At 33.2% G+C, this 12,524-nt stretch overlaps 2 protein-coding genes across 4 annotated transcripts in view; both read right to left on the reverse strand.

The window, feature by feature from the left end:
• The window catches only part of LOC123616494 (uncharacterized), a 436,127-nt gene extending 427,543 nt beyond the window's left edge, over positions 1 to 8,584 (reverse strand). For both annotated transcript variants that reach the window (XM_074342758.1, XM_074342761.1), the window contains exon 1: positions 8,407 to 8,584. In XM_074342758.1, the coding sequence (XP_074198859.1) occupies positions 8,407 to 8,533 (127 nt within the window). In that variant the 5' untranslated portion in view covers positions 8,534 to 8,584. The remainder of the gene's footprint in view (positions 1 to 8,406) is intronic.
• Positions 8,585 to 9,394: 810 nt separating this feature from the next.
• Positions 9,395 to 12,524, reverse strand: part of AIMP1 (aminoacyl tRNA synthetase complex interacting multifunctional protein 1) — a 34,114-nt gene continuing 30,984 nt past the window's right edge. Inside the window, exon 7 of one of the 2 annotated variants that reach the window (XM_010953630.3) lies at positions 9,395 to 9,633. In XM_010953630.3, coding sequence (XP_010951932.1) covers positions 9,467 to 9,633 — 167 coding nt within the window. In that variant the 3' untranslated portion in view covers positions 9,395 to 9,466. Of the gene's footprint in view, positions 9,634 to 11,579; positions 11,627 to 12,524 lie in introns of those variants that run through there. The other variant, XM_074342737.1, reaches the window with a different exon arrangement.

The following is a 12,524-nucleotide window of genomic DNA, read 5'->3' on the forward strand; positions in this document are numbered from 1 at the left end:
GCAAGGAAAATTACTTAACCTGTGAAGGACTGTTTCCTTATGTTGAATACCTACTTCATAGTTACTGAAATGATTAAAACATCTTATGCTCAAAAAATGTTATCTTTCTCTTCCACTCTTTTATAAGCTGTGGTTTCTATTTAGGTCTGGAAATAAAGGTAGTATCTCCAAACCAAGCTCTGCAGCAGAAATAAGTGTAACAACTGTAATAACCAAATATGAATAAAGCTTTGACTGAAGAAGAGGTGTCCAGTCTGCCTTGGAAGGTTGGTCAGTTTGGCTTAGTAGAGAGCTCCAGAATAATCTCAAAGGCAGCAGTGAGGATCAAAGAAGGATAATTCTAGTCAATCCTAACAGCCAAGCCCATCATCACCAAGTCAAAATTGGATCACCCACATGTTTAACATTTGCACATGAGCTTTATTGTTTATAAATTATTTTACCAAGATAGTCCCCAATTTACAAACAGGCTGTTTTCATAAAGTTAATTTATAAATTGCTTCTTTTGTGTGTGCAATATACTATATTTTCCATTGAAAAGAGATTTACAGCTGCTGGTTTATTCGCCTAGACTAGTTCTTGAAAGTGTACTTAATAATTAATATTACCTGAACTCTAGCACAAATGGTATTAGCCTACGTCCAAAATTTATAAAGTGTTCTTAAAGAAAAGCATATAAATTCCAAATTGAAACATCTCTATTTTTCTGCATAGCCCCCTTCCATCATTGTGGGTCAACTTGCAATTGTCAAGCAGGAGCCTTAACAACTGGACTGAGTTTGAAAGTTACGTAAAATTGGCATTTCTGCAGGGGTTGGTGACTTAGGATTAAAGAAAGAAATTTGAAGCTGAGAAGGTGAAATTGCAATTGAAGAGAAGAGTGAAAAAGTCAGGTTTTGAGCCCTTCATATCCTTCATTCATGTGATGTCAGCTAACTCTTCTAGAACACAAATACTAGTTAGCTTCAGGAAAGATATGTTGTGCAGAATCATTAAGGATTCAAGATCTCTGAGGCTGGCCTGGTGTCAATGATTAATAGAGGAAAGGTACTTTTAGTTTCAGAGGAAGACTTCTGTGATGTTCTTCCCTGAATTATTTTAGATTTGTGTGTATATACAGGTATATGTATATATATTTTACATAAATCCCTGAATGTGATCATATTACATACTTGACTTTTCTTTAGCATTTTTATATTTTGCTTTTTTCAGTTCGCCTTTACCTCTCCCCTCCTTCCATCTCTCCTCCTCTTCATGCAAACCAGCCCATTAGAGATAGCTCACATCAACATAAAACATGGTATGCACCATTCGTGTCTTCTGCATGTCCAAATATTTGCACACACACAGAACACATACATAGACATAAACATACATAGGGCTTTTGTCTTTTTAAAAAACATTTCATACTCTCTACATCTTTTTTTTTAACACTACCAACACCACCTCATTTAATTCCTCCAAGTCTACAATGTAGCTTAAATTCACCCTTTTTAAAGGCTGCCTAACAGGATGTCAACATTTCAGTGTATACAGAACAATTTTTGTGGCTACTCGTCTATTGCTGTGTATTCCAGTTTTCTGCCACCAAAAGCCATGTTCCAACAACTATTCTTGTACATGTTTTTTAATGTAACATTGGCTTTTTTCTAAAAGTTATATCTCCAAGAGTGAGATTTCTGGTCTCTTACTCAATTTATTTTCATAAATGTTGCAACAAACTTAATTTTCAGCAACATTTGAGTACCCTTTTCCTATATTCTTGTCATCAATCAGTGTTATCTTATACACCTACTGCTAACACATTTGGTAAATGTAAATCGTATCTTACTGTTCATCTTAATGTGCATTTCCCAGACTAATACTGAATTGGAGCATCTTTTTATAAGCATGTTGGTCATTTAGATTCACTCTTCTTTGAGCTGCCTCTTCACGTTCTTTGTCCTTTTTGTCATTTTTCTGTTGGATTATCTCTCACACTTCTTTGCTTGACAAAAACTTTAGTCAGGTTTCTGAACCTTCTCCTAGGCCCATTTGTGCACTTCCTTGTAAAATTCAGTTTTAGCAAGAACCCTGCTAAGTCAGTTTAACCAGAACCCTCCACCCTCGATATCTGGTCAGGTTCCTTGTCTAATCACTCCGGCCTGTCTTCAGCAAAGATCCTGTTAGGTTGGGTTACCCAGACTCCCTCTGACTCTTCCTTTTATTTCCCTCTTAGTTGTCTTCTACCTCTGATCTCCACCCTGCTCCTTCGCTACAAATTCCTACTTGCCCATGCTGTTATTCAGAGTTAGCCCAATCTCTCTCCCCTCCGTTGTAAATTCCTATTGCAGTGCTCCCTAGACCTATTTTGATGGTCCTAAATAAAGTCTGCCTTACCACTTTTAACAAGTGTTACTGAATACTTTTTCTTTAATACTTCCTGCTTGGTAAATTGGAAGAGCTCCATGTATATTACAGATATTAGCCCTCTGTTTTTCACTTTGCAAAATTTTTTTTCAATTCTATTATTTGTCCTTCAGTTTTATTTATGGTAACTTTCGCCAAACAAAATTTGTGAATTTTCTTAGTCATATATTTCTATGTACATGATACAAGATGGGGTTTTAGTTTCATTTCCTTTTCGATGGGTAACCAACTGTATATGCTATATTTATTAAATAATTCATCTCTTCCTACTGAAAAAAATGTAGGTAGATAGATATATAAATATGTATCTCCTTTATCTATTTCTGGATCTATTCTGGATTCATAATTCTTTTCCATTATCTATTTTATTTATATTATTATCAATACCAGAATGATTTAATTTAAATGGTTTTATATCTTTCCTTGATATCTAGGAGGACAAGTTTCCCTTGTTTTTCCTTTTTCAAAATATTTTCTGGCTCCTCCCAGTCATTCATATATATAATTTTTCAGATCTGTTTTATCTAATTTCAAAAAAAAATTCATTTGCAGTGTGTATGTTTATAACAAATGACATTTTACAATATTAAATCCTCCCATGCAAGCATACAGGATGATTCTCCATCATATGTCATGTTTATTGTTTATATTACTGTATTCCTTGCATTTTTCTTTTCCTTAGTTTTACCAATTTATAAAATTGCTATTAATTCAGTTTTTCTCCTTAATAATTTGGAAGTTCTACTCTAATTCATACCCATTAAGAATTATTTCCTTGTCCCTGAATTCAGAATCAAGTACCTTCTTCTCTACCATTGTTTGATAACAAAGTAAGAACTATTTCCCTGAGAACTCTCTCCCCACTGCATTATACCCTCAGCTATTAAAATAAGACCTTTAGAATACTTTCATTTCCTCCCTATTCTTTTCTTCTTACCCCATCTTCCCTAGGTAAGAAGTCTTTGGAATGCTTTTCCTTTCCCATATTACCAGATTTTGCTAAGATAGTTAATTATTTAACTCAAAACTTTCCCCTTACAGATTGCCCTTTCTATTTCAAAAGCCCTTCTTACCATTTACATTGTGTAATCCTGGTAGTTTATCATTATCTCTTTTACCTAATACACAAATAGAAGGTTCATTCCTCACCATTGTTTTCTCTTCTCTAATCTTCCTCCATCTTCCTAGTTAGTGCCTTTTCCTAATATACTCTGATTTCTAGCCTAGTATCCCAGAAGTATTAAATTCCAGACATGGTCTTCCATGAGCCACCTGCAATAGCAAATTCTAGCTCCTCAAAATAATCAGCGCAGTGAATATAGGGAAATAATTTGTTAGAAATCATAAGAATAGCAAGGCACTGAAGCTGCCGTATTACACCTGAAGCTGGTTGTTTGACTTTTCTGGATGACAGTACATGTGTATCTGTTGAATAGACAATTACTGGAGATAATCAAAACTTGCAACAAAAGAACTTTGTGATCAGAATTAGCTCTAAGTAAAATAAATGATGTCCAGAAAGTTCATCTTTGGTATCCTGCCACCTTTCCTACTAGATGCTGTAATTTACAATCTCTCCTTACGTCCCTCCAGGTGCCCTATCTGTACGCTATTCTCACTTAGAAGACAAAAATCTCTACTAAACTTTATATTTGAAAGTGCTTTGAACATTCAAGATAATTTAAACTTGATATTTTTGTGCAGCTGGCATTAGAGCCTCATTAGTACATACCATCTCAGGGCATTAGTGATTCACCTCTAATACTTACCAGCTCTGATCATAACTAGGTTTACTCTTCTAGATAAAATTATCTCAATTAGCAACTTCAGGCTTTCTTTTTTTAGTTATGTTTATCTATATGCTGCATTTTTAAATATGGATTTGCTTAGATTTTCCTCTTCTACTGATTTTCAGGCAATCACAATTCTTTTACAAAAGGCTAGTGTTTTTAAGTGGCATTGCTATTTCCCATATTCTCATTCAAATTTTATTTAAAAAACAAGTTTCTTTTCATAAGCATCTGAAGATTTTTATTGTTAGTTCATATGCTTTAAGAGAAAATGTAATCTTTTCATATGAAAACTGAAAGTTATAGAAAATCATTCTCTTTTGCTAAACTTATTAAAAGTGACTTTTAGTTTGCATTTTTCATTAATCTTTTTCAAAGAGAAATCAAATTGTGGTGTTGATTTTGGATGACTCCTGCACTGTTCTTTCCAAATTCCCCAGGTGCGAAAAGCTGAACAGGTTTTAAATTAACAAATATCAGCCAAATATCTTAGGGCTGAAAAGTTAAGTGGATGCATATATTGAGAGCATTTCTCTACTGGGATGGATAATATTCTAATGAGGCATTTTAAAGAGCAAATGTAAAACTCTGTCAGAGTAGCCTTGATATGAAGGCTTACCATGTGAATGCCATTATAGAAATGAGCAGACATTAATAACTGCTATTTGAACAATTCTGTAGGCATTATATAGCAATGGGACAGGCAAGAAGAGTAGTTAGCCTCTTCATTAAAAAGGATTATTCTTTTTTCTTGCAATCATTGAGCCCCGGGCTTGTTTCTGCTGCTGTTGCTAAGGACAATAGCCTGCCAGATAGGAAATGATGTTGATGAAGACATAAAATAACACTTACACACATATTTTACTCAAAAATCCAGAGAATTGGGAATAGTGGGTGTTAGGAGGGGGGTGGGAGTAAGGAAGGGGAAGGAAAAGAAAACAAACAAGGGAATACATAAGGGTGAAAAAATATACTATATAATAATTAATTCACATTGTGAAATTCCAGCTGGCTCACTTTCAAACTAACAATTATTTCATTGTCCTAGGTCCTTTCTCCCCCCACCTCTTTTTTTTTTAGAGTTAGACTCCTATGAATTATCTCTGCCAAAACTTATCCAAAGTTAAAACCGTAAGTATAAAAAGTACAATAAGCAAAAATGTGCATATAAATTATTCTTTTTCATTCCAAACAGTTGGTATCTGAAAAAGATCCAGTTTTGTATAGAGGCAGATCAGCCATCAGCAACTATGTTTCTTTTCATTGTTATTGTAAAACTTGGGGTTATCATCCGAGAAGTACTGCAAATGGGTGTAAGTATAAAGTTGCTCCTGGTTTAAAAACCTACCTACTTACCTACCTATCTACCTATCTGGAACTGACTTCCTTCATAGGAGACTGTCATTACAGGATCAGTGACCTCAACAACAGTGCATGACTCAAAGAATCAAGGTACGTACATGGTTCTTTAGAAAGGCAACTGCTCCCAGCAGCAGCAGACTAGTTTTGCCAAGTGATTCTTCCTAAGAACTTTCCCAGAAAAAGAAAAAAAAATTGATAGATTCTCTTTGTAATCACTCCAAAGAAGTGTTTAGTGATCTCTCTCCCTTTAAAATCTCTTAAATACTCCAATTAAGAAGCTGCCCTAATCTCCTTGCATGAACTACTAGAATTTAGGGTTTTTAAAAAAATTTATCATCATCTTTCCCTACAGTTTAAACAAAAGAGAAGTTAAATTTCTTATTCAAATAAAAGAAACCACATGACTAACTGAGAAAGAAAGTATACTGTAATGGAGAAAAGCTGAGAATTAGTAAGATCTAGGTTTCAATCTTAGCACAGGCATTTATGTAAGTTTTCTGTTGATTCTTTGGGGTAAAATGCCTGGTTTACCTCTAGGGAGTTAAATTGATGAGACATGTGAAAATACTTCATTAGCTATAAAGCACTAAACATCTTACTAATAATTTTATAATAAAATCCATGAGTAGACAGACATTATTCATATATACCCCTAAATTTGTTAGAGAAGGAAACAGTTCTTCCTTAACTAAAAAGCTTCCTCCACAAAACAGCAATTTGCAGTATTATTGTTAGTTGAGTTACAGTAATTTGCTTCCCTAGTTTTAATTTTGTATCTTGGTGATGAAGTTTTAGTTTTCACACCACTGCACAGCACTTAGAACCAGCACTTGTGTCACAATTTATGTAGCTAAAACACAGCTAATATTGCACACTTTGATCATTTTTTTGTACATGCTGATATTTTTATATTTTTAAAGGTACAACATGTAATTTCCCTAGAAAATTGAGGAAGTATACTCATGCCCTTTAAATGTCCCTGTTACAATCAATAGTAAGGTGCTCCTCTACCCATCAATAATTTGAAAATAGGATTGCTTTTACTTAGGTTAAACTAACATACAATAATTAGAAGTACTGTTTTCCTAGCCTAACACAATTGTAAAACTATTTGAAACTTTATCAATAGTATTAAACCAGTGAAAGGGCATCAATAAACCAGCATATACATATCTAAAACATGGATTTCAGTGAGGGTGCAGGGAGGGAAGAAAAGCTTCAGTACAAACCATCTCTAGTGAGAGAAAAGATACTACATCTGGTATAAAGGAACAATCAGGTCTATTTAAAGACAGGGCTTCTATAAAATATTCTTTAAGAAACTCTTCATTTTATATACACCAAGTAATCTTCTGAATAAGAATTCACCTTCTTAGGAAATGTGATACCAGGAAAGGAGACAGAAGAGAATAAGAATGCTAGTTTCTGGAAAGAAACATCCCATTCATTACTGAAACACCCCATTCATAAATTATTAACATAATATACATCTTCAGAACTAAACGAGGTAAGTTCCATTACTATTACCATCTTACAGATGAGGGAAGTAGGTATACAGAGGCTAAACAGTTGACCAAGAGCATACATGCCTTTAAGTTGGAGAGCTAGAGTCAAAACTGGGTAATCTGGCTTCAAAACCAATCCTACTAAGCTCTATATATTTCTTAGCATCTCTGAGAGTCATCTACACATGAAGGTTTTTGGACCCACAAGCTAAGACCCAGAGTTTGGGACCTCGTTAAACTCACTAACATTCTAGGCCCTATACATACCCTTTATCTTGCTGACATGCTTATTAAATTTGAATGTTCGGTAAATGGTATAAATGAGAATTTACATATTTTTTTAAAGTAACAATAAATTCTTTGTTTGGTGGGCACTTAATGTTCTTGTACTGTACTTAATGTTCTTCACAGAAACAAGGCAGGAAAAAAATTTCCAATTCTATATAAAAATTAACATGTACTGAAAATTACTCATCTCATAAGAATAATACACATGGAATTTCTATATATAAGAAAAGTTAGTAATGTCAACATTCCCTGTAAGATAGTGAGCCAACATTGCATAAGAAAGTTATCTTGGGGGAAGGTCAGCTTTTTCTGCTGGTTTAGTTTGCAACACATAAATAGATGAACACATAAATAGATGTTGAGAGACACCAGATGTTTAGTCTGTGACCTAACACCATCTCCTACTGCCGAAATCCTTAAAGGGCTGGATACCAGTTAGAAGCCAGAACAGTTATGTCCAATTCACTAACAATGCCATTATTTTTTGTTGATACTGTAAGAGGTCTCTCATCCCAGAAATAGAAATAAAATAGAATTAAGTTTTCTGTAGAAATAACGACTGAATGAGGCTAAGTGGATAATTTGATTAATGCTTTTATGTAACTTGAAAAACTGGGAATAAATATTTCAACTATTTAAATAGTTGAAACAGTCTATAGATTATATTATGATTATTTGTAGAAACTTAATATAATTGGGAAAAAATCAGAAAGTATAGCCTCACAAAAGACTCTGCCACAGTTTTTATTCCCAAAAGTATAACATATCTTGAGTACAAAATAACTTTTGAGATTTATTTGTGTTTAGTTATCAACAGATGTTAATGATGCTCTGTTAATATTCAGTTTTTCATGAAGAAAATAAAATTTCTATGATGGTACCACATCCTGGCCTACCAGAACACCATGGACATAATTAAATAAATGAACTTTAACTAGACTTTTTATAACTCAGCATGCAGTGTTGTTTTACCTTTCCTTCTTATTGCAGGCTATAAATAGTGACAATACTAAAATACTGTGTGTATGATTTTCCTTTTAAAATAGTCCTACCTCCACAGATGCATTTCTTTTTTGGTATCTCAGTCATCATCTCAAGGCTGGTAAACTTGAAGCTCATAATGCCTAAGTTAATTTTCATTGTTCCTACAAAATCTGTAAGATGAGTAAAAATAGGCATTTGACACCTTAATACTTATGTATGTTAAGTTTTTGGCTATAATTTCTTTTAATATATTGACTGTATGATGGTACATAAAAAATAAAATACATTAATCTTAAATGCTCTCCTAAACATAAAAGCTATAAATAATCTTTTACTAAGTATCTAAAGAATCTTTGTAAGAAGCCACCTAGAATAAAAAAATAGACTGCTGCTTTTATGGTCAATTTATTGGAAACTACATTGGCAACACTTTGCAACGTGTTTATTCTTCAGAGCTAGTCAAAATCTATTACTAATTGTTTTGCTAAATGGAAAGAAAAAGTTCGGTACAGAGTTGGAAATTTCAGTCTTTTAAAAAAGTCACCTTAAGTATACTACCAGTCTGGGTTACTCTGGCAAGCAATAGCAATAATATTCAAATGTCCTGTCTTCTAGCTTTTACGATGTTCAGCTCTCTAGAATCAACAGTTGGTCATTTTCAATATTATTAAAATATGACTAGTTAATAAGCCTGACAAAAATTCTAACTTGCCATTCTTAAAAAGGAGAGTACATTTATAATACGGATACACAATATAATAGAAACCCAAGGGCTTCCAATTGCATGCAACATGCCCCTACAAATAAGAAACTACATATTAATATAGTTCAAGTTATCTAAAGGTATAAAGAAAAAGCAATGTGCTAGCCAACATCCCCCCTGAAAAACAAATCTTCATGAAACACAGGCAATTTCCTCCCTATATTCTAAAGGGTCAAAAAGCATAGGCAAAAATGAAGCATTTCTCCAATCAATTGAAAACAATATATATCAAGTAAAACATTAGTCAAGTCTAGAAGAGAAATAAAATAAAAATAGGCCAGTTATATTTTAGATACAAGTGACAAATGTATTTTTTTTATTGTTAAGTTTTCCCCAAAGTATTTCAGTAACTGAAACATTTTATTTTATTTTATTCCACTGTTGGCCATAGTTTGAGCCCTACAAACTCCCTTCCCTTTCACCTCAAAGGGAGCTCCTTTGTATGTAGCCACACACTCCTCATTAGTGTAAAGATCAGGCTGGATCTGCTCCCAAATCTTCTTCTTAGGATTCAGCTCCTTGTCAGGCTCTCCTGTTCGGGAGAAAAAAAATTACGTAGCTAATGTATCAAATAAATTGTCCATAGAAAAACAGTATGGAGTTTTCTTACAAACTAAATAAAGAACTACCATGTGATCCAGCAATCCCACTCCCAGGCATATATCCAGAAAAGACGAAAACTCTAAATCAAAGATACATGCACCCTAAACTTCATATAAGCACTATTTACAATAGCCAAGCTATGTAAGCAACGTAAGTGTCCATTAATAGATGAATGGATAAAGATGTGGGGTATATATACAATGGAATATTACTCAGCCATGAAAAAGAATGAAATATTGCAAATGGACCTAGAAATTATCAAAATTATCATCCTAAGTGAAGTCACTGAGACAGAGAAAGACTAATTTATGGTATCACTTATATGTGGTATCTAAAAAAAATACAAATTAATTTATTAACAACACAGAAACATATTCACAAACATAGAATATAAACTTATGGTTATCAAAGGGGAGAGGAATAAATTAGGAGTATGGGATTAACAGATACACACTATTGTGTGTGTATATATATATATATTATATATATATATATAAAATAGATAAATAAGTTAATACTGTACAGCATAGGGAACTATATAAAAAAATACATATACATGTACATATACATATATAACTGAATCACTTTGCTGTACATCTGAAACTAACACAATATTGTAAATTAACTCTACTTCAATTTAAGAAAGAATGCCCACAAAGATTTCCAGTGAATTGGGTTGGATGCAATTTCTGATCTTCAGACCTTTAACACTTCTTTTATTTTTATGATGTCAGCAGTTTATATTATTGTTTGGTAAAATATTTTGTTATTTCCTTACAAATATTAAAGATATTATTTTAACTCTTATTGTAAATAGTTCTGCCAGTTATATAGCTCAGTAAATTTATTCCTCAAATGATTAGAATGAAAACATAACATACTCATTTTATCACTACACATAAAGATTGTACAAAGATGAGACCATAAATTTGATGTGTTATATTTTTACACGTGGCAGAAACAGCTTATGCCTTACTGTATGTCTCAACATACAAAATCAATGACTAGATTGCTGCTATAGTATATAAAGATTTCTTACCAATACTGGCTTAAATATTGGAGTCATCGAGCTAAATATAATAACTACTCTGGGTTTCATCTGCAGTCCATTCCATGTGGTGAGATGGACAGAGAAAGGGAGAGTAAAGAGTAAGGAGACAAGGACTAATATTTTCTAGCCACCAGGAATATATGTTGTTGCATGCAATTTTAAATATAAAGAAACTGAGGCTTAGAGAAGATAAGCTGCTCAGCCACACAATCAATAAGCAGAGTCAGATTTGATACCAAAAACTTGCCCCCTAATAGACTATGCTTTAGAAAAGAAACAACACTCTTACATGTGGATACTATCTTATCTCCTCTCTTTATGGTAGCTCACATTATTAAGTTTACAATCAATAAAAGTAAATACATTGTAGAATAAATGTGGTCTACGCTTAAAGACTACCAATTTACCAAGCAATCTCTCTACTTAATGAATGATGAGGAAGTAGAGAGTAAAGTTTAATATAACATCATTTTAGTAGCTGGAGAAGTCCAGTAATATTTGGAATGAAGAATCAACTTCAAAAACAATGAAGAAAAGTAATGAATCTCTTAAGTGTTAGCTTCAAATGGAAAACGATTTTCCTGGAGGTAATAACTATTAATAAATATTACTGAATATCTATTCAGTAATAATAGAAATATAACTTTCTAGATCATTTTATTAGCTCTCAGAAACTGCCACAAAACTGCAAGAATATACAAAACTATCCTCTGAAACATAGGTTTTCAGAGATGATGGAACAGTTGATTGAATAATGTATCTACAGTAGAACAGGCAATGAAACCAAAACTAAGCCTGGCTAGTATAAAAAATGAGGATTTTTCTTACCCCTTTTAAGATCATTTGATGATTTGACTGGGCAACAGAAAAACTAATTAATAAAAGAATAGAAAAAAATTTCAGTATATAAAGTATAAGATTTTTATTTTTTGTTTTTCAACTGTTGCTTACTCTAAGAGCATAATCCTACTTTGTGCACAGATCATGTGGGGAAGTGAACATTCTAGAATTCTGAAAAGCTGAAGGCAGACACATTGTTCAGAGGTCCTGAGTACTAACTTTGAATTCCCACTCCCTATATCCCCCAAAAGATGTTGACAAACCGATAATGAATTCAAGTAGATCATCCCCAGGTTTGTGTAAAAGCTTCTAATCAAGACCATAAGTCGTGTGGGTAAATTTCTGCTGACTGCAGACATATGCTCTGAGCAGTGCAGCACAAAATTAAGCTTATCAGATCCAGGAAGATATTAACATTGTATAGAAAGCAATATTCATAACAATAATACGTAACACTTCCACTTACATAGTGCTTACTATGTGCCAGTCACTGCATTATGTGCTTTATGTGTATTGACTCATTTAATCCCCTCAGTGTATTAAATGCTATTAATTACCCCCATTTTACAAGTGAGGAAATAGAGGCACAAGAGCTGCAGCTAAGAATTTAAAATACCAGGAAGGTCGCTAAGTGTTTAAAAAATTAAACCTCACAAAACTCACAAGAAACAAATACCATTAAAAATCCCTTCTTATAGATGCAAAAGCTGAGGCTCAGAAAGGTTCCTAGGTCACCCAACGCTGGTGGAGCTAAGATCTGAAGGTTTTAAAGTTCTTACACAAGACTCTCATAATTTTCCAGAAACAAAGATTTGAACTAAAAATGAACTAGAAGTTAATGAGAGGAACCTCCAAATCCCGACTTTTGTTTTGAACACATAAGGCTCAATACCTGAACACCTTGAATGTGGCTGGAAGGCTTTAGCAAA

Source organism: Camelus bactrianus, chromosome 2 (assembly GCF_048773025.1).
Source record: "Camelus bactrianus isolate YW-2024 breed Bactrian camel chromosome 2, ASM4877302v1, whole genome shotgun sequence".
NCBI lineage: Eukaryota > Metazoa > Chordata > Mammalia > Artiodactyla > Camelidae > Camelus > Camelus bactrianus.